Source organism: Microtus oregoni, unplaced genomic scaffold (genome assembly GCF_018167655.1).
Source record: "Microtus oregoni isolate MIOR12 unplaced genomic scaffold, Mior012 000013F_ref0000133, whole genome shotgun sequence".
Classification (NCBI taxonomy): Eukaryota; Metazoa; Chordata; class Mammalia; order Rodentia; family Cricetidae; genus Microtus; species Microtus oregoni.
The window spans coordinates 33265310-33292221 of record NW_024543072.1 but is presented as its reverse complement, the minus strand read 5'-3'; the positions used below and the strand labels follow the sequence as shown (position 1 = coordinate 33292221).

The 26912-nt window shown below is 47.1% G+C and overlaps 1 protein-coding gene and 2 non-coding genes across 4 annotated transcripts in view; 1 reads left to right on the top strand and 2 right to left on the bottom strand.

The window, feature by feature from the left end:
* The window catches only part of Mpzl1 (myelin protein zero like 1), a 43022-nt gene extending 33391 nt beyond the window's left edge, over positions 1 to 9631 (bottom strand). For both annotated transcript variants that reach the window (XM_041662634.1, XM_041662635.1), the window contains exon 1: positions 9397 to 9631. In XM_041662634.1, the coding sequence (XP_041518568.1) occupies positions 9397 to 9487 (91 nt within the window). In that variant the 5' untranslated portion in view covers positions 9488 to 9631. The remainder of the gene's footprint in view (positions 1 to 9396) is intronic.
* A 15168-nt stretch (positions 9632 to 24799) lies between these two features.
* On the top strand, positions 24800 to 24871 carry Trnap-agg. Its single transcript has one exon. It is a non-coding gene; the product is annotated as a tRNA-Pro (tRNA).
* A 548-nt stretch (positions 24872 to 25419) lies between these two features.
* On the bottom strand, positions 25420 to 25491 carry Trnap-cgg. The gene has a single exon. It is a non-coding gene; the product is annotated as a tRNA-Pro (tRNA).
* Positions 25492 to 26912: the final 1421 nt, after the last annotated feature.

Genomic DNA, 26912 nt, shown 5'->3' with positions numbered 1-26912 from the left:
CTCGGGAGGCAGAGGCAGGCGGATCTCAGTGAGTTCGAGACCAACCTGGTCTACAGAGCTAGTTCCAGGACAGGCTCCAAAGCCACAGAGAAACCCTGTCTCGAAAAACCAAAAAAAAAAAAAAAAAAGTATGTGACACCATACCCAACTAAAGACTTATTTTTATCTGTGTATGTATCTGTATGTATGGTATATGGATACCACATGTATGCAGGTACCCATGAAGGCCAGAAGACAATGTTGGATTTCTTGGGGCTCGAGTTACAGGAAGTTGTGAGTCACCCAATGTAGGTGTTGGGAACCAAACTCAGGTCCTCTGAAAAAGCAGACAGAGCTCTTAGTGGCTGAGCCATCTTCAGAGCTCCCTGGACAACTTCTCGGCAGTCTTTATGTCCCAGTACCCAGCATACTTCCAGATACATTTCAAAGGGATTGATGGAGCCAGACATGGCAGAAATCTCAACACTCAGGTCGCAGAAGCACAAGGACCACAAGTTTAAGGCCAGGATGTGCTACACAGTGAGGACCAGTCTAGCCTCGGCTATACATTGAGACTATCTAAAAAGAAAAAACAAAACAAAACAAAACAAAAAAAAAACCCATAATTTAAAATGAGCGGGGATGCACTCAGTGGTAGAACACTTGCTTGACATGCACAGGACCCTCGGTTTAATCCTTACTAGCACTAAGAAAGCACACTGAACAAAACAAACACAACCAATCAAAAAACACAACAAGGACAGATAGGTTAACGGGTGCTCTTTTAAGATTCCTCTACAATGATGTTATGGTTAACAAAACGTATAAGTACTCATTTTCAACTAAAATAAAGAGAGTGCTTGAATCAGGCGCTCTCTGGCTCCTACAAAAATCTGGTGAGTGTGTCCAGCATCAATTTACCACAGCCAGAAAGTGTTCAGGTGCAAATGCTCACACTTGGACAGGAAATAAAACACAAGAGGGATGGGAACATCTGTGTGTCCCCCTTCCTGTTGTGCACAGCTTTATCAGAATGAAAATGTCAATAAAACAGGCTCTTACCAGCTGAACCATCTCTGTAGCACAAAGGCACATTTTTTAGAAAAAAAAAAAAGAACACATACCTACTTTAAATAACTAATAATAAATTCTAGAGCACTCAGGAGGCAGAGACAGCCCAGTCTCTGTGTTTCAAGGCAAGCCTGATCTACACAGTACATTTCCTACACAGTGAAACACTGTCTCCAAAAAAAGGGGAAAAAAATGAATCTTATATACTTATCAAATATCTGACATAAGCTCTTGAAGCTGTATTTTCAAACACCACAACCACTTTGATGATAATCTTATCAAACGTTTCCTTAGTTCCAAAATATCCCTCATAAGAGAGTTCCTTACAAAGCATGAAAAGATGGTTACTACTATGGAGCAACACAGCAACAGAGACGGAGAGACAGGCCAGTGTGTCCTGGTGGCCTGAGCTGACAGTGTCGTTCCTGTGACATTCCTGCCAAATGGAGAGACTGAATCACCAGACAGATGAGATGAGGAACAATCTACAATACCACCTGCTCTGCTATTTATATTTAAAGATACTGGTATGAATGTTTAAAAGGCAGGGGGTGGGGTGCTCCAGACTATAGGTGAGTAGAGACAAGGATTGCCATGCTATACGGGATGATCTTAAGACAACCGGCAAATTAAAGCCACATACCGGATAATAACACAACTCCAATACTCAGCTCCTGATTTTGATGATGACACTGAGATTATATGAGAAAGTGTCTTTACAGAGTGTGCAGTGAAGTACTTGGGGGGCAGGAAGCATCACTGCTGATGCTGAGCAAGGAGGGAGAGGAGAGAGATGAAAACAATCTGGTGAAGGCAGAGGGGATTCCCTGCATTCTTCCACAACTTTTCCTTAGGTCTGAAATTATAACAAAATCAATATGAGAGGGAAAAACAATATGGCATTTTACCCACTCCTGCAGACATGTGAACTACTATAATTCAGGGATGCCACTGGGGCCCCGAGCCCAGGTTCGAGACATAACTTCTTCGTGTGCTCTTGAGTCCTTACCACTTGCATTCAGACCAGGTTAGCTGCCCTGGGCAGCTGCCAGCCGCAGCAGCCCTACACTACCTCCTAATTAAGGGTTCCCGTGTATTACAGGCCTCGAGACTGTCTGGCTCGGGTTCATTTTACAGATGAAAATACTCGAGGCCAGGAGGGTGACTTATTGAAGGTATCCAGGCCATACTAAGCAAAATCAGGATGTGAATAATAATAATAATCCCAAGGTTACTTTCTTCCTGACTCCATGCTCACTTTACCAATGCATACAATAAACCTGTCCTCATGCAGGAGAGCTAAGTTAGAAAGTAAAAGGACGTGAAAATGGGTGACGGGTAAAGACACTTCCATCCCTGGGACCCACAGGAACGTGAAGGCTCCTGAAGGTTGTGCTCTTACACACACAAACACCAAAATTTTAAAATCTTAGTAACTCAAAGAAATGAGTCTGAGCATCCTGTGGGCTTTGCTGATTCCTACGCAGTGGCCGGAGCAGTCACTGACGATGAGCAGAAAGTGTGCTGTGTACACTCAGGATTTCCACGTAAGTTCATCCTCGCTTACCAGAGAAACCCACATCCACAGTGTCTCAGAATCTCTGGACATTTTACCACCTACTGGCCAGCTGTATTGGTCAAAGCAAAGCTTACTGCTCTTTGTGAGTTACACACACACACACACACAGACACACCAACACAACCAAGGGGGAAAGAACACACACTGTTAATTACGTAACACAGACACTTCAGGGCATCTCATTCACCCAAGACTTTCCCGGTCACTTTCAGATAACTGTATCTTTTGCTTCCTGACTCACTATACCTGTCCAATGGGATAAAAACTTTTCAATTCCTTAGGGTCATTCTCCCCAACTATGGTGAGTACCAGGGACCTCTCAAGAAGTGCCCGGAACAACCAACTCTGCCAAATCACCAAGTGTGATGCCATGCCTGTTTGACCAGTGTACAAAACAGTCAAATAGCCTCTTACAGAAGACTCATGTTACCAGTAGAGATAGATCAAGACCCTTTGAGAAAGCGAACATGAAGCTTTCTAAGTCACACTGGCATTTTAAAAATAAGTTTCAAAACCATATGCTCATATGAATTCTCAAAGAAAATGTTTAAGTAAGTTTTGGCTAAGAGGGCATCATAGCATCGTAAGAAAGAATAAGGAAGGGCTGTGTGTGTGTCTGTGTGTGTGTGTTTGTGTGTGTGTGTAGCTGGAAGGATGCTCAGGGGTGAAGAGCACTGACTGCTCTTGCAGAGGACCAGGGTTCAGTTCCCAGCACCCATGTGGAGTCTTACAACAGTCTGTAACTCCAGTTACAGGAAATCTGACACCCTCAAATACTGTATAGGCATGGCACATTTGCATACATGCAGGAAAAAATACATGAATAAAATAAGTATTTTTGAAATTAAATAAACACAACCAAGGTAGAATGATACCCAAGGTTGATCTCTGGCTTATACCTGTGCACACACACACACACACACACGCACGCACTGCACACACACACTGCACATGCACACTGCACACGCACACACACACATGCACACACACTGCACACACACACGCACACACGCGCACACACACACACACGCACACACACACATACACACACTGCACATGCACACTGCACACGCACACACACACGCACGCACGCACACACACTGCACACACACGCACACACACTGCACACACACGCACACACACGCGCGCACACACGCACACGCACGCACACACACGCACACACACTGCACACACGCACACACGCACACACACACACGCACTGCACACACACACACGCACACACACACACACACGCACACACACACAAAGGTGCTCTCAGGTGAGCCAGTTGCTTTCCCTACTCTTACGTCAGCCCTGCTCTCCAAAGAGTTATGAACTGTTTCACACCCTCCTGAAGCAATGTGAAGTCATCAATTCCTAAACCAAATTTTGCAGAGTGAATTCAAGGTCAGCCAGAGAGACATAGCAAAACCTATTTCACAAAACCAAAATAAGTAAATAAATAAATAAATACCAAAACATGGCTATATTAAAAATATCGTATAAATCACCTTCAAGTTCCTTATAAATGTTGTCTATTAAATAAATGAATCTGCATCACAGAAGTGGTCCCATCTAAGACATCTCAGTAAGAATATGCTGATGCAGACATTCCAAAGTTTAAGAAAAAAACACCTGCAACTCTGGTCCTGCACATCTCAGATGAGGGCTACTCAGCGTGGAGTACCTGCCTTGTCAGGTTCTTTTAGGGACAGAAATGAATTAATGATAAGTCAGCAGCTACACATCAGGGCACTTAGGTCCGGTCCCACTGGACAGCACTTATCCCCTAAGGAATTATTTATCAGGAGACAGTAGCAGGGAAAACGGAAACAGAACATTTGTGACACATATACACTGAAGCATTATGGTGAAACTCACTGCTGTGTACTCTACCTTCATAAAAGGCTTTTAGGTTCTCTTTTTTCTGAAGAATTACCATAATTAGTAACAAGTGTAAAATCTTGGTCCCACTTATTTTATGTGCACTACTTTTCTGCCCAAATTGTCTCTAAGCACTGACAGGACCTAGGCATCCTTAGCCTTTCCTGGGGCTTTTGTAAGTTTGGGCCTTGGGCAACCTCATCCCCAGTTCAGTGGTTCTCAACCTGTGGGTCAGGACCCCAACAGCCTTTCACAGGGGTCACATATCAGACATCCTGCATATCAGATATTTACATTACAATTCATAACAGTAGGGAAATTATAACTATAAAGTAGCAACGAAAATAATTTTATGGTGGGGGGTCACCATGACATGAGGAACTGTATTAAACAGTCGCAGCAGTAATTAGAAGGTTGAGAAGCACTGCCCTAGCTTCGTGCCTGTGCGCCCAGACAGTGCCATTAACAGGTCAAGGTTCGCAGGGCAGCCCTGTGCAGCAGTCTCTGCCAGCAGGAGTTGAGACTGTCCAGCCTCCCTTCTCAGCATGCATGCTTGTGGGAGCTCCATTCATCAGGAGGGAATTCATGGGTGAACCTCCATGCCCAGAAAGCTCTGATGCTGTCTATCTTGGTTCCCCCCTGGCATTTGCTGGAGAGAACACAGACCAGAGGGAAAGGCTGGAAACAAAGCACCCGAAACCCGGGACTGAAGAGAAGAGTAGGAAGAGAAAGAAAGCTAGGGGGAATAAAAGACTCTCAATGTAAACGTCAAATTCCAAAACTTCCAGATGACAAGACTCAGTCATTATTAAATGGAGCACAGACACTATGAAGGCAAAGTCAGGCTTCTTAACAAGACGAATTCTACAGCACGCCTGTCCTGTAAAACAGGAAGAAAGAGCTGGAAGAGGGGCACTGATACAGCAGCCGACGCAAGAGCAGACGCAAGGCAGCGGTGGAGTTCTCGCAGACTTGAGGGGCTGCCAGGTGCACACAAGGAAGGGCCAGAGTGCTGGAAAGGGAAGAGTGTTTGCCAGGAAATGATTCCAACAATGGGCTGCGGATAGCTGGAGAGGGGAGCAGCAGCCAGGAAGTGACTAAGACACCGAGGGGGCGGGGCACGGTGGTGGGGAGCAAGACCACAGTCTTGATGAGCTCCAGCAACTTGCGGTGGGCTTGGGAGAGGGCACTGAAGAGCGGGGTGACATTCTGAAGATGGGGTGCTTTCTGGTAATGGTGACAGTCAGAGACATAAGAAGGGGAAGAGAGGAGGCCAGGGTAGGAGGAAAGAGCCTGAGGGGAGCAGGACCTCAGGAAAGCAGGGACTCCTGTAGGTGAGGGGTCACGGTGTGAGGGGCCGACAGATGACTACAGAAAGGTAGACTGGAAGAAGTGGCTGCATAAGGACTCTGTACTCCCCTGGGGCTTGCCAGGGTGTCAGTGGGCAGTTCGTGGTTTTTTTTTATAGGCAAGAAGTACCTGATACACAGAATTTTAGACCCCAATTTCAACATTTTGTTTAAGGTACATTATCTACATACTTTACAACCTTAGAAAGCTTTAACTGTGATTTTAAAACTCAAGTCAAAAGTGCTGACTCATACAAGTAATCCAACACTCAGAAGAGGCCAACACAGGAGGATTACTGTGAGTTCAAGGCCAGGCTGAGCTACACAGTGAGACTGAAGTCGGCCTGAACTATATACAGGGTGAGACCCTGTCTCAAACAAATATATGTAAACGAATTAAACAGAAGATTAAAATTCAAAAGTTCCTTTACTTCAACCTTTTGGGTAACAAACTTCAACTTGCGAAATAAGTCAAGCCAGCGTGCTAACCAATGAATGCACCCGACAGTACTGGATCCCTGGGACACTGCCCAAGTGGTCCGGGCACTTTCCTAGGCCTTGCTGCGGGAATCCTTCTGCAATAAGCACACAAGACCAGTGAGGGTGGAAGCGAGGAGCTGCCACTGGTGGACTGAAGCCAGGAGAGTTCCTGAAAGGCCTCCACCCCAGGTCCAGTTCGTATTCTCATTTAATACTCTACAACCACAGGTGGGGTGGGCAATCGAGCAGGATTTTACAGAAGCACACCGGCAGTTAGTGGGTTGCTAAGGGCAACAACCCCTTGTTTCAGCTATCCCTCCAGGTCCTTTTGTTTCAGGTAGCAAGTGAAGTCACCTTTGGCAAATAGGTAGGACAAGCAGTGCTCCAAGGAAATCAGTAAATCATCAGCATCTAGTAATTGGGCTTTCCGACTTTCTTCTACTTCAGCCTCCATGGTGATTTATATCATCATTAGTGGGAAAGCCAAGAATAAACATGGAAAAGATAATTTTCAGCTGTAAACAGCGGAAAGAACACAAACCGGACCAATGCGGATGAGCGCATAACGGGGTCAGTAGGTTCGTAAACATCTCACCCCGTGACCCGTGCTCCCAGCAGGCAAGAGTCCTGGCTGTGCACGTGTGCGTGTTTAATGTACTCTAACTTCTAAGGCCGGGTTCTTTCCTTCTAACATTAGCCTAAATGTGTAGGCATATAGCAAGGATGTGACTGCTGAGGGGAAAAAGGAAGGAGAAAAGGGACTGGGGCTGGGAGTTTTGATGCAAGAAATATGACCCCAGGTGACAACACTGGTTATCTGTAGAGTTCAATCTACTTATTCAATGGCAGGCCTCTGCAAGCTTCAGTCCAGGAAAAGAACCCAATCAAGTCTCCAGGCTGTATCTCTGTCGCTAAAATGTTACCGTCAGCACCTTGCAACACTAACAAGTTGTTGGACCACCTTGCTGGAGCGAGGGAAGCCCGGATAATGATGGGTCTGTAGTGGGTGAACCCATACCTTGACCTGGCCGCTTAGACTTGCATATATACCTCTAGCCCTCTATTTAAACTTCAAACTTTCAGGACCCTGAGGGGTGGGCTGGCAACTCCACTGATCACCGGATCTCTGGTCTTTCCAAAGTGGCCACATTGAATAAATCTCCACTTTCAATTTTTTTTTTTTGTCTTTAATTGATTTGACTGTTTTTACTTCTTAATAATCTGGCATCTTAGGTAAAAGACTATGACCTCTTATCCCGGCAGTGGTGGCGCATGCCTTTAATCTCAGCACTCGGGAGGCAAAGGCAGGCGGATTTCTGTGAGTTCAAGTCCAGCCTGGTCTACAACAGCTAGTTCCAGGATAGGCTCCAAAGCTACAGAGAAACCCTGTCTTGAAAAACAAACAAATAAAAAACAAAACTGTGACCTCACGTTCTGTGAGAGTTTTAGGTACTTACTGCCTAACAAGTGCTTAGACAGATATTTGCTAAGTAACTGGACAGAATTTGAGAAGCTGTTCCGGATGAACGTGATGCTGCTCCTGTAGTCCCAGGTGCCTGGAGGCTGAGGCAGGACAGCTTGAGCCCTGGAGCTGGAGGTCAGTCCAGGACACGTGAAAGTAATCTCCAGACCACAACAGTAGGGTGTGGTAAACACCTTTAATCTACCACTTCTTGGTCTCCGTCCTGCAGACCCCAGGAGCCCAAGGAGGTAGCAGCAGGAAGATACCAAGTTCAAGGCCAGCCTGAATAACACGAGGTGATATCTCAAAAGAACTTTTTGTAAAAGATGAACCCTAATGAGTAGTACCCTCAAATCAGCCCAGACTGGCCTCAAATTCATGGCAATCCTCCTGTCTCCTGCCCCTCAAGTGCTGGGATTTTAAGGTGTAAGCCACCATAACTGGCTTCTAAAAAAAAAAAAAAAAAAAAAAAAACACAGAAGAGATCCCCATCTAACCCATCTAACACAGAAAGTGAACCTGTCTGTTTTCACATCTACACTATTAACAACTAGTTTAAATGAAAGTTGGTAATCCAACAGACTCTCACCTATATCTCTGGTTCCAAATAGGACTTACTACATTCGGAACTCTTACAAGAAAGAAACTGAGTAATGGACATTGAACAAGTTACATTTTGCACAACAAAAGAAATCGGGGACCCCCCCCCGTGTTTCCTTAGCAGTTGGCTCTCTGTAATCACTATTTAACCGAATTCTGAGACAGAAACAAGTACTTTGCTTTGAACAACACACACACACACAGTCCTGAGGCAGACACTACTTCAGACGCCCCATAAAACTGCTCATCCAATCCACATAAACGGAGCCGGAGCCCTTTATCAAAAACTTGAGTCTGGTTATTTGGTAAGGGGCCGGGAGGGGGGTTATTTAAATCAAAGTAAAAGTATGCTTTGTAAATGTTCTATGTCTTGTCTAATTATGGTGCCAATGTTTGGCACTAATACGAATTCATGTTTGGCATTAACACGAATTCAACTAAATTCTTTTAAGCCTTTGCATTCTACTTCAGAACTAACATAAATTTCTTCTCTGGGATTTCAGACCCCAGAGGTGAGACAAATGGGATTCTCAGGGTTTTTTTTTCTACCACGGAAGCGTAAGAATGGATCTTACCAGGTAAAAGAAAACCACTGGCTTAAACAAGGAAATAAACCAACAAAGGCCCCATAGATGAAAAGTCCTGCAACCTTCCGCCATCTCCCAAAGGTGGAGAATCCTAATTCCAGAGTCGGATTCCCAGGAGGCCTCGGGAGACCCAGAATCACCAGGAGGTGACGGCAGGGGACCGGCCGTAAGTAAGCTCCCGGGACTACCCCCCGGGAAGCTGCAAGGCAACGGAGCCCCCTCCTCCTCCACGTTCAGGGATCCAAAGAAAGAGGTTGCTCGCCTCCCGGCCGCGCTCCCCGGGCGGCATGCCCGAGCCCCGGAGCGCGCAGACCGCGCCCCCTCCCCTCCGCGGCGCCCCGAGCGCGCGCACGGCCGCGGAGCCCCCCTCCCGGCCCCGGCCCGGCCCGGCCCCGCAGCACTCACACAGCCCGAGCATCGCGGCCAGCACCGACCACAGGCAGCGCCGGCGGGCCGGGGCTACAATCAGAGCCACGGCTCCGACGGTCTCTGCCATCCTACTCCCGCCGCTCCGTTCGGCCCGGGTCCCCGCAGCGGTCGGCTCGCCGATCTCAAACCCCGCAGCTCCGGGTCCCGGGTGCGAGCGCGAGGACAGCTCCACGCCACTGCTCCCCGCTCCCGGCCCCCAGTGGTCACCCGCCAGCCCACCGCCCAGCCCCAGCCCCTGTGCCCGCCCCGCTGCCCGCTCATTGGTCTTCCGGACAACCCGTGAAGGGAACCATTGGACAACTCGAGAGCCCGCCAGCCCCTCCTCGAGAAAGGCCCCGTCCCCCGGGTCCCACCCTTGGTGTGTCCGTTCGGCGTACCCTCGTACTGCGCCTCTGCAGCCGCCCGACGTTGATCCTGCTTGCGTGGCTGGCCCTGGGCTCACCACCGGCCCGCCGCCGCCAGGGTCTGCCCTTCTCGCTTGGAGTCAGCCCCACAGTTCTCTTCATTTTCCTCCGGGTGGTAATTTTCCAAGTCCTGATCTCATCTCTAACTAGGATCTGCTTGGATACTCCTGGGTGGGGGAGGGGGTGGGAGAGGTGAGTGAGCTGAGGAGAGACTTACATGCAGTGGTCCAGACAGAAAAGGAGCCACCATCGCTTCTACCTTCGCCCAGGGTCTGTTTTTACCTGATCGTTTGTGTTGCAACCTGAGAAGTCTCCACCTTGCCCTTACCTCTTTGGGTTTTCAAAGGCCTGGGAAGGAATGGGAGCTGAAACTCTTTCCTGCCGGCTCGATCACCAGTGAACACCTGTGTAGGTGCTGTTTGTTTAGCATACCAATGTCCCTCTGCCTGTACAAGAAAAGTTAGGAGTTGGAGAAGCTCCTCACCTTGATTCTGAACTTCCTTAGTCTGGAACAGGGACTGCTGCATACACATCCTGAAGAGTGGGAGGACTCTGAGAATGAATGGCCTTCAGAGGGGGAAAATGGAGGGACCGGAACACAAAACAGATGAGAGCAAAGGAAGAACAGGAAAATGCAGGAGTCGGGAGGAGAACGAATTTTAGACAGGAACCAGTGGTAGAACATGGAGCAAGAGCCCAAACTGCAACCTTTCGTTTCAGGGTTTTGACAAAAGCCAGCTTTTTTGTTTTAGTTTGTTTTGGTTTTGGGAATTTTTTTGTTTTGCCCTCCCCCACCCCCAGACAAGGTTTCTCTGTGTAAACCAGGCTGGCCTCGAACTCACAGCCTCCTGCCAAAGGTGTGTACCAACATCAAAAGCTAGTGTTAACAGCGTCTCTCTGATGTCTTTGGTGGTCTAGCTGCATAACCATGCAGTAGAGCAAATTCCCAATTCCCAGGCAATTAGAGAAAAACCAGGAAAGCATACCCCAGCTAGTCTGCCTTTTCTGTCAGAAGGTTCTCCCAATAGGTGTCCTGTTCATTGAGCTGTAGATGCGCAGCCCCTAGACTTCACTCTTAAGCAACACCTGTCTGGTAGACTAGGCAAACTGATACTCAATGTTTCAAACAATTCTTTGGGATTTTGTTGTTTCTTTGAGGCAGGGTCTCATTGTCTTTGCTGGCCTGGAACTTGCCAGGTTGACCTCTAATACAGAGAGAGATCTGCCTGTTTCTGCCTCCTGCCTGCTGGAATTAAAGGTCCTGAATGCTGGAGTTGAAGGCATGTGCCACCACATTCTCCTCAAGGCAAATCTCGAAGAGAAAGTCAAGTAAAGCTGACACCTGAGGCTTGGGAAGAGTGGTTCTCAAAGACATGCATGCTTGTCATGGATTTCAACATAGACCCACTTGGCCAAGAGGGCTCTGGGAAGGATTTGTGGATGGTGTATTTGAGGTGGACTTTTCATGAATAAAAGTTCACTAGAGAAACAGAAAGGCCAAGCTGTGAAGAATGAGTCTGAGAAAGATTGTTTCAAGTTTGAAGCCAAACTAGGCTGCTTCAGGAGTTCTAAGCCAGCCTGAGCCACAGTGTAGATGACACTGTGAGGCTCTTTCTCAAAAAATAAAACAAAAACATAATAGGAAAAGTCAAGTTAGAGGACAGGAAAGTGTATCAGGTGTGTAACAGCTTCCAGGTTAGAGGACAGGAAAGTGTATCAGGTGTGTAACAGCTTCCAGGTTGAAGGAGAGAAAAGTGTATCAGGTTTGTAACAGCTTCCAGGTTAGAGGACAGGAAAGTGTATCAGGTGTGTAACAGCTTCCAGGTTAGAGGACAGGAAAGTGTATCAGGTGTGTAACAGCTTCCAGGTTGAGGGAGAGAAAAGGAAAGAAAGAGTGCCAAGAGGGTGTGCAGTGGTGATATTCTGAAGGCCTTAAGTCATTCTGCAGGGAGTAGAGAGAGACAGGAATGACAAAGTGACAGAGACTCTGAAGCAGGTGCCCCATGCTGGGGGACAGGGAGCACTCCCCTTAAATCCCATGTTGGGGGAAGGGGAGCACTCCCCTTAAATTCTATCACTCAGGAGGCAGAGGCAGGTGTTCTTTGTAGTTTTCTTTTGAGCCACCAACCAGCTTCTAGATCACCACACAGAGACGTCTTATTAGTTATGAATGTTCAGCCTAGCTTAAGCTTGTTTCTGGCTGGTTCTTTTAAATTAACCTGTGCTGTGGGATTCCCCTCTGTATGCTATAATATGTTTTCTTGCCATTGGTTAATAACAAAAAAAAAAAAAAAAAAAAAAAAAAGCTGCTCTCAGCTAGTTGCTTAATTGAGGAAAGCCAGGTGGGAACTCCGAACAGAGATATAGAGAGAAAGTAGGCGGAGCCAATGAGATGCCATGTAGCCCCTGGAGGAGACAGATGCCAGAACCTTGCTGGTAGGCCACGACCTCATGGTGATGCACAGATTAATAGAGATGGGTTGGTTTAAAATCTAAGAGCTAGCTAGATATATGCTTAAGCTGTTGGCCAAACAGTATTACAATTAAAATAGTTTCTGAGTGATTATTTCGGGTCTAGGCAGCTGGGAACGAATGAACAGTCTCAGCCAACAAGCCTGTTTCTATCTACCTTTTGCCTCAGGACTTTTTACCTTTTCTTTCTAACCTACTTTTCCTGCTTCTTCCACGTCTGCCTGTCTACAGCTGGCTGGCTGGCTGGCCCCAGGCATGTCCCTCTCTTTCTCCCTCATTCTCTTCTCTTTCTCAATCCCTCCTCCTATTTGTTCTCTCTGCCTACCGGCCTCACCTAACCCTCTTCCACCTAGCTATTGGCCATTCAGCTTTCTATTAAACCAATCAGGTACCTCAGGAAGGCAAAGAGAAACAGCAACCCATCTTTTCATAATGAAACAAATGCAGCTTTAATGAATGTAACACATCCTTACATAATTAAATACTCTACAACAGGTTTTTTGTGAGTTCGAGGCCTGCCTGTTCTTCACAGTGCGTTCCATGTCAGTCAGGATTGCATAGGGAGAGCCTGTCTCAGAAGAGAGAGAGAGGGATGAGAGAGCCATGTACATGCACAAGAATGTGACATAGGTATCACATGGGGGTGGAGAGGAAGGCAGCGTTTGAGAAGGGGTTCAGAAAAAAAGATTGATACAATATCCTAAAGATCAAGTAGGAAATATAATCAAGAAAAAGAGTTGTAATTTTTAGCCTGTCCGTCTTGTCTTTAAGATCAGTTTCAGCCAGCTACTTCCTCCAGGTGAGCACCTCAGGCCACAGCCGCCATCTTGGTCATCTGCTAGTATCTGGTATCTGACATCACCATGATCCAGGAGGTTTCAGCCAGGCTGTGCCTCATGGTAGAGGGCTAGAGGGACCGTGGGATAGAAAGTGACATCATCAATGATTTGGTCACCGGTGGAAATGCTTCCAATGAGGCTCGGAGGACAAAGGTACCAAAAGCACAGTAATGACAGGAAATCCATCATTGACAGGAAACTGACTTCACGAAAGACACTGAAAGCCTAAACAAGTACATAGCAAAGATGGTGTTCACTCCCTCAAAGGCAAACTGAAGGTCAAAAGCAAGAAAAAACTAAAGCCCTGTATGACCTGGGCTACAGAACAAATCGAGCACATCCTGGTCAATTTCTATAACTACTAGTTCTTTTTTAATGGCTAAAAACACGAATCCAGATGGCTCAGTTGCTGTTCTGGACCACACGACTCCAGACAGGATTTTCCTTAAGGGTGGTTTAGAAATGGAAAAATGCTAACAAATTGAGCAATTACATTGGCTCTATTGCCTGTCACCATAACTGGATGCTGCTTGTCATCATACAGCACCGAGCCCTAGTCAAATGAGACTGATGTCATCTTGAGCGCTTCCTTACTTTTGACTGTGATTATTTAGAGTAGTATTTATATTATAGTGTGATACACACACACACACACACACACACACATATATATATATGAGAAACATAACGTGTATGTCGTCTAAAAGTGTACTTAAACTAAAAATAAAATGTTACCCCTAGAAAGAAAAATACTGCAATATGTGGGTGGGAGCAGAAAAATGTTCTGAACATTTTTGGTCAACAATTAGACCCAATGATGAGTCCAAGAACCTGTATGATGGGTCACCCAGTAAAGACCTTGCCACCAGGCCTGATGACTTGACGTCAGTCCCTGGAACTGACATGGTAGAAGAGGATGACAAGCTGTCCTGTGGTCACCACACGGACACTGTAGCACACCATCTTAGGGTTTCTATTGCTATGAAGAGACACCATGACCACAGCTGCTCTTATAAAGGAGAACATTTAATGGGGTGGCTCACTTATAGTTTCAGAGGTTTAGTCCATTATCATCATAGCAGCAGGCAGGCAGACATGGTGCTGGAACTGAGAGTCCTCCATCTTGAGAGGCAGGCAACAGGAAGTATTCTGAGACGCTGGTGTGGCTTGAGCATGTATGAGCCCTCAAAACCTACTTCCATAGTGATACATTTCCTTCAACAAGGCCACACATAATAGTGCCACTCCTTTTGGGGGCCATTTTCTTTCAAACCACCTCTCTCTCTCTCTCTCTCTCTCTCTCTCTCTCTCTCTCACACACACACACACACACATTAAATAAATAGATAAAAACATTTTTTTAAAAAAAATCATGAATCTGCTGGATGGCAGTGGTGTATGCCAAGCACTTTGAAGGCAGAGGCAAGCAGATCTCTGTGAGTTTGAAGTCAGCCTGGTCTACAGAATGAGTTTCAGAACATCCAGGGCTACACAAAAAGAAACCCTGTTCTGAAAAACAAACAAGGAGAGGTGGTGTGGATGAGAATGGCCCCCATAGGCCCATATATTTGAAAACTTGGTGGAACTATTTGGGAAGGATTAGGAGGTGTGGCCTTATTGAAGGAGGTGTGACACTGGGGATGGGCCTTGAGGCTTCAAAACCCCATGCTATTCCCAGCTAGTGCTCTCTCTCTCTCTCTCTCTCTCTCTCTCTCTCTCTCTTTCTCTTTCTCTCTCTCTCTCCCTCCCTCCCTCCCTACTGCTACATACATATATAGCTATTGCTACATACAATACCATGCTTGCCTGCCTGCTGCCATGCTCCCCAAACCTTTGGAACTGTAAACCCTGATAAATGCTTTCTTCCATAAGTTACCTTGGTGTCTCTTCCCCGCAGTAGAAAGGTAACTAAGTCGCCAGGCTACACTGAGAAAGGTTCCCTTATGCAAAACTAGTTTCATTGACCTGTCTTGTAGAAAGAATGCCATAATAAAATAATTCTTACCCAGAAATTTGAAAATCTGGAAACCAAGGTTTTCATTTCTCTCTGAGCCTAAAGACAGAAAATTCTGGGAATAGAGGGAATAGAGGTCCTCGGGGAAGTGGTAATTATTACAGGAGAAATGTGAATAGCGGAAGGGACAGAGCACGGCTGTGTGTGTCACCCACTGCAGCCCGAGGGCGTCCCTTTTATCTCACTCAGGTAAAACTGGATCCTTGGCTTCACCACAGCAAAGAATTTCACAAAAAGAACCCTGAACAACTAGGAGCTTGAGTTTGTGGAAAGATGGCTGAAGTTAGATTTTAGGAGGGGGTGATGTGGGGAAGAAAGACCCAGGCATGCTTCTCCAAGAGAGCCTCCCTTCATTGAATTTAAGACAGTTACAGATAAGATTTTAGTTTGTTTTGGAAGTTATCTTCAAGAGATTGTAAAGAAATTAACTTTTGTTTTGTTTTGTTTTAGTTTTTCCAAGACAAGGTTTCAATGTTTAGCTCTGGTTGTCCTGGAACTCGCTTTGTAGACCAGGCAGGACTCAAACTCACAGAGATCCTCCTGCCTCTGCCTCCCAAGTGCTGGCATTAAAGGCATGTGCCACTGCAGCCCTGCAAGAAAGTTAACTTTTTAAAGAAGTTACACGCATTTATTTTTCGTGTGTAGGGAGGCACATGTGGAAGTGAGGATGACTCCAAGGGAGTTAGTTCCCTCCTACCTCGTGAGTTCAGGGCATTGATCTCAGTCAGGCTTGGTGGCAAGCATCCTTTGTTATGATTTTAGCCAACCAGCATGGCTGGCACTTCTGCGTTCCAGGGCCACTCATGTGCGGACAAGCCCTCAGGCAAAAATACCTAGCCGCTAGGGGGCCTTAAAAGGCCCTGTGTGACCCACGTGTGGCATGGTTGCATCACCTATATATGACGTAGCTACGTAAGTCCTTGTGCACATGTGTGAGTTCTGTCATCTGTGTATAACTATGTCATCCTTCTGTGCACGTGCGCTAGGCAGCCTTTAAAAGCTGGACGCGCCATCTTCAGCCCTCTCTCTCTTTCTGCACACTGACTTCCCCAGGCCTGCACACATCTCTAATACACTCCTAAGCAGGTTTGTTGTGAGTTTCGTGTTTCCTTCTCACTCACGCCAGGTAATTTCATTGGTGCCTGAGACTTCGGAGGCTCTCCCGCCCCCTCTCGGGGTCGGGATCGGGAACCGGGTATTTTTCCACAACAAACACATTTTCCAGCTGCCTGATTGTGACCTCTATGCACAGCATCGGCTTCAGTTGGTGAATTTCCCCATTCTGGTCAGCTTAACTGTTTCTTTGAACCCGAGGAATTGACCATTGAGCTCCCACCAATCTTCTTGCGTTCCTAAAAATGGGAGAAAGCCCCCAACCATGGCCTTCACGGCTACAGTTGAGCCCTTCGCTGACATTCATCTCTGGTTGCTTCCCATAGCTAAAAAACGTGATCAGACAACCCAGGGTGGTCCTCCCGTGATAGCACTGCACACGCTGGGCAGTGCGTTTACCTTGGGGCGCCGGGTCCCTTGGATTTTTTTTCTTTTCTTTTCTTTTTTTTTTTTTTTTTTGACCACTTGTAAGTGGTCCCCACCATGAGAGACTGCTCTGAGCTGCTTCTAGCCTCTCTGGCTTCTGAGTTGCCCAGACCAGAGCCAGTCAGGCTTCAACACCAACACCCCACCTGTAGAGAAGTGACTCTTCCTTTTTTTTTTTTTTTTTTTTTCGAGACAGGGTTTCTCTGTAGCTTTGGAGCCTGTCCTGGAACTAGCTCTGTAGACCAGGCTGGCCTCGAACTCACAGAGATCCGCCTGCCTCTGCCTCCCGAGTGCTGGGATTAAAGGCGTGCCCCACCACCGCCCGGCAGAAGTGACTCTTCCTATAGGCTTTGTGGTGTCGCTGTTTTACACAGCACCTATAGAGAGGAGACGTCCTCCTATAAGCCTTGTGGTATTGCTGTTATTGCAGGTTTTCACGGTTTCAGCTATCGAAGACCATCAATCCAACCTCCCCCCTGGGATGCCTTTTAGAGGCCCTGAAACCCCAGGCCTTAATGCCCTGCTTACAAATTCCCTGTCTTTGCTGAGGGGGTGGGGGGTGGAATGGCCTCATTACCATTTAGATAACAATTTTAAGTGGCCGCCTAATGGCACCTTTGATCCTGGTGTTCTATGGGAGCTTTCTAACTACTGTCAGTGCACAGGCAGATGGAAGGAGTTTCCTTATATCCTAGCCTTTTGCTACCTAAGCTCTAAGTCTAAGCCCTCTTGTCCTTGCAAGTTGTTCACCTGCTCGCATGTTCCTGGCTCTGCCATCTGAGCTGGAAGAACCATCCACTTCTGCTCTGGACCCAGCTAACGAACCCCCACCTTCCCGACCTCAGTGGGCAGCTACTTCCACTCCTCCACCACCTGCTGGCTTACCACCTGCCTTGACACCTCTCTCTGCTCGCATCTGTCGCATCTGCCCCTGCAACCTCTGCTGCGCTCTTCAGCTCTCCCCCTACACCTACTGGATCATTCCTCCTCCTGTGCCAGGCCACAGCAGCCGCCCGGCTCCAGCACCCACTTTCACCCCTCCTCTCATGCACTCATGTGCTGCTACAGAACCCAACCCTGACCAAGTAAAGCTAGCTGCAGTTTTCCCATTGCTAGAGGTGGCTGGCATAGATGGATTTGGTTAGGGTACACGTCCCCTTCTCCCTCTCAGAACTCTTCCCATATGGAACAAAAACTGGGGACCTATACATCTAATTCTACCTCTTTCATAAAGCAATTTCAATATATTACCCAGTCTTATCATCTCACCTTTTATGATATTTATATGATCCTATCTAATAACCTACTTCCTGAAGAGCACAGGCGAGTTTGGGAGCAGGACAGACTACATGTAGATGAGGTTCACCAAATTCATGTAATACACCCACTGGGGGCCGATGCAGTCCCCGAGCAGGAACCACACTGGGGCTATAACACTCCAGGTGGGATTTTAACTAGGGACCGGTTTTTGACTTGCCTCCTGGCAGATCTCCATAAGTTCCTCAAGCCAGTAAACTATGATAAGCTCTCAGAGGTTATTCAGGATACAAATAAAATCCTTCTGCATTTTTGAAACGCCTCACTAAAACTCTGTTACAATGTACTAACTTAGATCCAGAAACCACGGAAGGCAGACAGTTACTCATGGTTCATTTTTTTCTCAGTGCTACCCCAACATTAAGGCTAAACTTAGATATTTGGAGAAAGGCCCCTTGACCCCACAGGCAGAAGTCTTAGAGTGGGCTTTTAAGGTGTACCATGTGAGAAACGACAAAGCCCGCAATCATCACTGTCATGTGCTAGCCACGCCCCCTCCCACACCAGCCAAGGTGACAGACCGCCTGATCCGTGCTGTGTGCTGTCCTTGCTGCTCCCTTACCCCCCCCCCCCCCCCCCCCCCCCCCCCGCAACCTGGGGATTGAGAACTGCCAGGCCCGTGTTTCAAATGTCTTATGATTTGCTTGAGGTAAAGCATTGGGGTGTCTAATAATTCTACTTTCTAATAATTCTCCCTTCATTTCCTCCCTCCTCCCCGCTGTCTTCTATTCCAACACTATACTATCATAATCATAAGCTTTTAATATGTCTGAAATGTACTTCTTTTCAAACATTTTTTTCATAAGCTCCAGGGAGCCAATTGGACCTATCTAAATGGACCAGACTCGCCCAGAATAAGTATCATTTAATTCTTCCCTTATCATTCCTGGTCTTGGGAACATCTGGGAAAGTCCCTTTTGTTGGTGTCAGGGAACAGCTTTATCTACCTCAGCAGACCCCACAACTTAACTGTGTTTTTAGAGGTATTTTTCTCACTCATTCCTTTTTAGTCATGTCAACCTGCCCGGTACCTCTTATAAGAAGAGATTTTTAGCAAAAGTAGGAGCCTCCATTTCATTTGCTCCTTCCATTCTCCTTACCCTAGACTAGTCCAAAGCTCCCCTCCTCTTCCTTCTAGCCTCCCAAACTCCCAGCTCTTTTTCTCTACCAATCTCTCAGGTGGACCCCCAAGTTTGGGACACCTAAAACCTTCTGTTGCTAAACACCATTCCCCCATTGTTATCCAATGACAAGATCCTACTAAGTACATTACCCAAATTCAGTACCCCCTTTCTCTCCAGAGCCTTATGGAACTTGAGCCTATTATCTCTGACTTTCTAAGAAAAAAAGCTACTTTGTCCCACCTCTTCTCCCTTTAACACCCTTATATTTGCTGTTAAAATAAACCTAATGGAACCTATCGCCTGGTTCAAGACCTCTGGCTCATTAACTCCACAGTAGTCCCTCTTCATCCTGTAGTGCCTAACCCTTAGACACTTCTTCCCATTATCCCCCCAGGAACCTCCCACTTCTCAGTTCTAGATCTCAAGGATGCTTTTTTTCTCTATTCCTCTCAGCTCTCAATCTCAAAATATCTTTGCCTTCACCTGGACTGACCCTGACACTCACCTTTCACACAGCTCACCTGGACCATCCTTCACTAGGGATCCAGGGACAGCCCACACCTGTTTGGGCAGGCTTTAGCTTCCCATCTTCTCTCACTGTCTCTCCCCAAGTCTAAACTCATACAGTACGTAGATGATATTTTACTTTGCAGTCCATCCTTGGAGATCGACAAAACCGATACCTCTGCTCTTTTAAATTTCCTGTCCAAAAAGGGCTATTACTTGGGATTAACTATTACCCCAACCCAAAAAGCTATTACCCTAGACAGAAAAAAAGCTAATTAAGTCCCTTAAATTCTACAAAAGAAGAGGTTTTATTGTTCCTAGGAATAGCTGGCTTCCTGTGTTCCTGGAACCCCTCTTTTTCTCTCCTTGCCTGCCCCTTATCTGAGGCAGCTCTTGGCTCTCTGCATGAGTCCCTTTCCCTATCCCATTACTAAATGGTCATGGTCCAGTGGTAGCCCAGACCCTAAATTATTTCTCCAGCCCAGCATGGAGGCATGGGAATGAAGACGCAACTCACATGGCTTTATCAGGAGGGAGATTCTTCATGATCCCTCATGAAATCCTGAGTTTACATCCTGAAATTTTCCCTTCATTTATTCTCCAAATAGCCTTTTTACCAAAATGTAAACTGAGGGGGAAATCATTAGCATTCTGTTTCCTAGGTAACCAGGTGAATGGCTTTTAGTCCTGTCCACATCTACCTGTGCCTGCTGTCACGTCTTCCTGCTCGGTATGCTAGCTCTGTCGTGTAGGCTGAATTAGCTTCTCTTTTCAGGCATCCTCCAAATTAAGAAGGAGGGGCAGAGCAACATCCTGACCTTTCGTTAGGGTAGTGACAGCCTGTCTGGAAGGGCACGTGACCACTTTAGGTACAAATTATGGCCCAAGAGCCTGGCTGTCACACCATGTAGAAATATGGGCCTACACTAAACCCTTCCGGAGACTCCAGCAAGCCCTTATCCAGGCTCCAGCTCTTCATCTCCCAGATTTAACTCATCCTTTCTCTATGGAACAGAGAAGGAGGGATATGCCCTTGGGGTCCTAGGACATCAGCTGGGACCTTCCTTTGCACCTGTAGCATACCTGCCAAAGAAGCTGGACCTCACCACTCAGGGCTGGGCACCCTGCATATGCGCTTTAGCGGCCACTGAGTTTCTTATTTGTGAGTCAAGGAAACTAACCTTTAGGTCACCCACCACTGTCTTCTCCCACCAAAATCTGTCTCATCTGGTTTTGGGAACCCCTGAGAAATTCCCTCCTCCACTCCCAAAAGCCCCTCATCTTCCATCTTGGAACTCTTCTTCCTCAATCATCAGTATCTAAAACTTTTCCAGACAAAATTTTCTGGCTTTCCAGCATCTTGTGAGGTCCAAGCTACCAGCTAGTAAGTTCCACAGAGACGGGGGGAAAACACGAAAGTAATCAGCCACCCCAGTACGTGGTCAAGCACCTCAACTCTCTGACGCCCACAAAATCAGCAGGAAGCAGTCACAAGAGACCTGACGCCACCCCATTCCCACCCATTAAAGACCCCAAACTCCCCAGTTTTTTATAATAAACAAAAGAGAGGAATGTTATGATTTTAGCCAACCAGCATGGCTGGCACTTCCGGGTTCCAGGGCCATGTATGTGAGGCAAAAAGACCTAGGGCCCCGGGGACCTTAAAAGGCCCTGTGTGACCCACTTGCAGCATGGTTGCATCACCTACGTATGACGCAGCTATGTAAGCCTTGCGTGCATGCACGAAATTAGTCACCTGCATACGACGTACCTACATTAACCCCCTGTGCGCATGTGCTAGGCAGCCTTTAAAAGCTGGACGCACCATCTTCAGCACACTGACTTCACCAGCACACGTCTCCTCTAATAAACTCCTAAGCCGGTTTGTTGCGTGTTTCATGCTTCCTTCTCACTTGCGCCAGGTAATTTCACCCTTACCTACCAAGCCATCTCAGGCCCTTGCTAAAGAAGGTACTAAATGAGACCACAGTGTGTTCCTGAGGTGCTCCTGACAGGATCAGAATTGATACAGCAGCTGACAGATCACCAAGATACAGGAAGTAAGGGTATCTTTATTGTTAATTAAGTAATGGGCTCAAGAGATAGGATCCAAGTTCAACTCTCAGTACCCACAGGAAACAGCTCATAACTCCAGGTACCAGGCAGATCCCACACCTCAGGCCTCTGAGGGCACCTGAACTCACAGGCACATAACACACACACACACACACACACTAATTTTAAAAACCCACATTTTTATAAACAAAACCAACCAACCAAACAGCAACAACAAAACCCCACAGAGTTAACAATTTATGAGATCCCCAGCAAATGTCTGGAAGAGGAATGAGGCCCTACCCAAGGTCACATGCAAGGTCACAGGCCTGGTTCATTGCTATTTTGACATAAAATATTTTAAGTGTAAGAACCATTATACACATAATTGAAAAAAAATGACCTTCAGTAAGCAACCTTCCTAGTACAAAGTCCAGGTATTGGAATTCTTGTTTAAGTCACAGTCTGGAGAGGCTCCTTTTTCTTTCCATGGCCTCAGAATTCTCCCTGTCTTCCTGGCTTCTTCCAGAAGGTTCTGCCACCAAGTATATCATTCAGTGTAGCTGGGACAAAATGTTCCTCAAGATTTAAACTTCATGTACCCTGCAACCATCACGTCCGGTTTCACAAGGACCTCATTCTAGGGAAGAATGTGTCCCAGACTGGGTCACAGGCTGTCCTGGTTTGTTTTATATTGCTGTGATAAGCACCTTAACCAAGAAGCCTGCAATCTACTGAGGGAAGCCAAGGCACAAACTCATGTCTCCTGAAGGCAGGAGCTGAAGCAGTGACCATGGAGGAGGAGTGCTGAGTGGCTTGCTCCTGGTGTCTTGTTCATTTTGCTTTCTTTTGTCTGTTTTTTTTTTTTGTTTGTTTGTTTTGTTTTGTTTTGTTTTGTTTTTTTGAGACAGGGTTTCTCTATGTAGCCCTCCCTGGCTGTCCTGGACCAGGCTGGCCTCAAACTCAGAGAAATCTGCCTGCCTTTGCCTCCCATGTGCTAGGATTGAAAACGTGTGCTCCCACTGCCTGGCTTTAGCCTGCTTTCTTAGAGCACCTGGGAGCACCTGCCCAGGGGTGACATGGCCCAGAGAAGGCTAGGCCCCTCCTCGCAACAATCATTAATCAGATAAAGCCCTAAGACACGCCCACAGGCCAATCGGATGGAAGCAATCCTAAACTGAGGGTCCCTCTTCCTAGGTGACTCTGGTTTGTGTCAAACTGAACAGTATCATATTCTTTCCACCGAGACAGGAAGCTTTTCCATCCTAAGGCAACCGCTATTATGAGTCTAATTATTGTCAGTTTTGTTCATCACCGAATGAAAAGATAGATATATAAATAAAATAAATAAGATAGGCTAGTATCTGGGGTGCTGGAGAGTAGAAGATAAACTCCTTAGCTGGCCAGGGTGGCTCACACTTGTAATCCCAGGAGACCAGGCAAGCCAGATTGACTGCTAGAGGTCTGAGGGCATTCTGAGTTTCACTGTGTTGCTCTGAAAGCGGGGAGAAGATGAGCATGCTAGCCACAGCGAATTCAGTAAAAAAGGATGGCGTAGATGCTCAGTGTGTGGAGACCGGTGCCATCAAAGATCCAAAATCTGACGGGATTATGTTGTCTTCGTAAGTAGTAATCGCTGCTTCATTTAGGGTGTAGACTTCTTTGGTGTTGGGGAACACATTTTTTTTTTTTTTCCAGTTAGATTTTCATGAGTAAACTATCCTGGCAGCCGGAACTTACTAACATTTTAAAGAGTATCCTCACCAGTTTTGCCTTGAGCCCTAAGCATTAAAGACTGCAGTCAGGGCGGTTTCAAACAAAACAAAGGGCAGAGAGAGCACCTTAGAATACCAGCGCTGTAGTTTTCTGGTGTCAACTCCCAGAAAAAAAATAAAAAGATTTCACATGTCAGGGTCCAAATGTTTGCTGGATGAACGAGCAAAAAACCAAGCAGTAAACTGCTGAACACCGTGCATGTGAAACAATGAGCCTAGGCAGGAAGCCCCACACCCATTTGTCATTTCTTACTAGGGTGGTGATTTTCAATTCCTATTCCTCAGAGTACAAAAGGAATACTGAGAAGGAATTTGGGGCAAACGGTGGTCACTTAAATTACTGACTATTACCCTTGATATAAGCATCAATGAAGTGTTTAAAGATTTAATATAGTTAACAAGCTATGATTTAAAAAAGAAAATAGGACACAGGGGCCATGGTGTTCTTCTCCGTACTGTTTCAATTTTAGTATATGGTGTGCGCTGCTGGAGAAAACACAACCTGAGATTTCTTTGTCTTACAAAGGTAATGGACAGTCAGGCCACAATCACAATAAAATTAAGAATTAATAATTGTTATTGGGTGTTTGGCTCCCAAGAAATTATGAGATGCAAGATTGCAATTCAGGGCTGCTGTGAAACATGCTTTTAAGTAAATTAAATTAAAATTATAAAAATCACAGCAGTTGGGAGGCAGAAGTAGGTGGGGTTCTGTGAGTTCCAGGCCAGCTTGAACTCTATAGTAAATTCCAGGCTGTATAGTGAGACCATGTTCAAGAAAAATATTGGCTTTGATATGTAAACGGATTCTTCCATGCCCAGGAAAGTTGGAGTCTGGGATTTATCAAAAAAAAAAAAAAAAAAAAAAAAAAAAGGAACAGGTTTTCCAGCTGAAAACAAAAGCAAAACAGTCTCAAGCAAAAGTTCAAGGATGGAAAGTTGGGACTTGAAGATCAGTACTTTAAAATATGTAATGGCAAGAAACGGACGATTTCACCAAAATAGGAAAGTGTGAAATACTGTCATGCAAACATGGAGGACTCAGTAAGGGTCACTTCCCCTCGGACATTGACGGTCACATGCAGTTTGTTAGCCACAAAGAGTTCGGGTTTTCAAAATAATAGATCAGTATTACACTAGTAATGATATCGTTGCGTTTTCCGGTTCACTTAATTTTTAAGGAACAAAACAGAGAAAAAGGAAAATTAAAAACTAAGTCTATAAAATGTAAACCAAAAACTATAAACGTTTCCATATAAAAATGACCACATGGGGGCGCCAGACTAAATATTTTCATAGACCTTTATGATGACAGGAGAAGTCGTCACACAACGGCTCGTTGGTCTAGGGGTATGATTCTCGCTTAGGGTGCGAGAGGTCCCGGGTTCAAATCCCGGACGAGCCCTTGAGTTTTTTTTGGTGAAAAGCAAATAAATACACAAAATATAACAGAAACCTAAAATTGTTCTTTCAAACAACAAACAAAAGCACACTTTATATTCAACATCTAGTAAAAGGAATATCGTGGGAGCGTTAATGTTTTCTAACCATGTCCTTCCCCGCCTATTCCGATTTCAACTCCTGCGCAGGGACCCGGGGTGCTCGGTAGTTTGCAGCCGGGTTTAAACCACAGCGCCCAGGCTGCTCTGTCGTAAAGCGGGGCTGCGGCTTCCAGGGATTCTGGAACGCCGCTCTGCCAGTCCCCGACGCCCCTGTCACGTGTGGGAGCGTCCGGATCTCGCAGGTTTCTGCACTGATAGTGTGCTTTAGAACCCTGCCCTGCTGACCTACATTGGGGTCACCTGGTCCTGCGCTCCGAAAACGAAATCGACGGATAGTCGAGCTCCGAGGACCGGAATAGTTTCACTTGAGTCTTTGGGTGAGATCCGTACCAAAACTGAAACCGAATTTGATCTTTAATCTGTAGATCAAAGGGTGGGAAAAGTAAAACCAGGGCTCGTCCGGGATTTGAACCCGGGACCTCTCGCACCCGAAGCGAGAATCATACCCCTAGACCAACGAGCCGCTCTCAGCAGCACCTCTCTCTGCGCCTCACTTCAGCCACTCTCAGGCCCTTCTCGCTGACCCGGCCGGGAAACCTCGGTTCCGGGGTACGGGGCTGGAGCCCCTTCCGGCCGGCCAAGGGGAGCAAGGAGGACGCGCCTCTGCCCAGACGGCCGCTCCGGAGCCGATCGCCGCCGCCGCCCTCAGCGAGCCGAGCTGGGATCGCCCGGGGCCACTCGGCCCTGGGTCACTTTGGAGCCTTGGAAGGAAACCGGGCCGAGAGAGAGTCGATGACTCCCGGAGCGCGGGCGAGGGAAACGGACGCGCCTCGGTCTGGAGCTATGGGAACAGTGGTCTTCCCCGAAACCCCAACGTTTTAAGCACTTCGCACTGAAGCCGTTTGATATTCAGTTCAGCACCGTCCCTTAAGCACTCCGACTGTCGGCAGCCGGTAGCCTTTTTGCAGCGGGAGGGGACTGAGGTCCAGAGACCTTGAGTTGCTTTCTTTAGGCAATGCAGCTCCCGGAAGAACCTCGCGCTCCCGGGACCGAAGAGAGGGGCTGGGGCTGGGTGGGGGCCCACAGCCCGTGGGAGCAGATCTCCTCTCCAGCAATCTGACCTCGGGTCCTAGTGTGCCCAGAACCCGTGGGGCAGATCTCCTCTCCAGCAATCTGACCTCGGGTCCTAGTGTGCCCAGAGTCCGTGGGGCAGATCTCCTCTCCAGCAATCTGACCTCGGGTCCTAGTGTGCCCAGAGTCCGTGGGGCAGATCTCCTCTCCAGCAATCTGACCTCGGGTCCTAGTGTGCCCAGAGCCCGTGGGAGCAGATCTCCTCTCCAGCAATCTGACCTCGGGTCCTAGTGTGCCCAGAGTCCGTGGGGCAGATCTCCTCTCCAGCAATCTGACCTCGGGTCCTAGTGTGCCCAGAGCCCGTGGGGCAGATCTCCTCTCCAGCAATCTGACCTCGGGTCCTAGTGTGCCGCTCTGGGTTAAGGTCTCACGTGGGGTTAGCTTCTCAGTCAGGCGTCTAGACTGGGCTAGCCTTTGTCCCTCCTCCCTACCTTCCTGTGGTGGGCTAACCTTACCATACTCTCTTCCCCGCATTTCACCCCCGCTCTTCCTGTCTCACCATGCTTAACGCATTAGGGCAGGGTTGTAGAGGACCCTCGCTTTCAAAGCTTTCTTCCATCCTTAGGCTAGCTTGGGTTCAGTCCACATGGCCTTTGTCCTGTAGCCTGGTCTGACTTCTCCGCGGGTCCCCCTGGCATGTTTGCCCTCTCGCTGGCTCATGGCCGCTTCTGGGTTCCTCCCTCCCTTCATTCTCTCCTTCTTCTCTTCTCCTCCTCATCTTCTTTTCTTCTTCGTTTGTTTGTTTTGTTTTTTCGCGATAGGGTTTCTCTGTGTAGCCTTGGTTGTCTTAGAACAAGCTCTGTAGACCAGGCT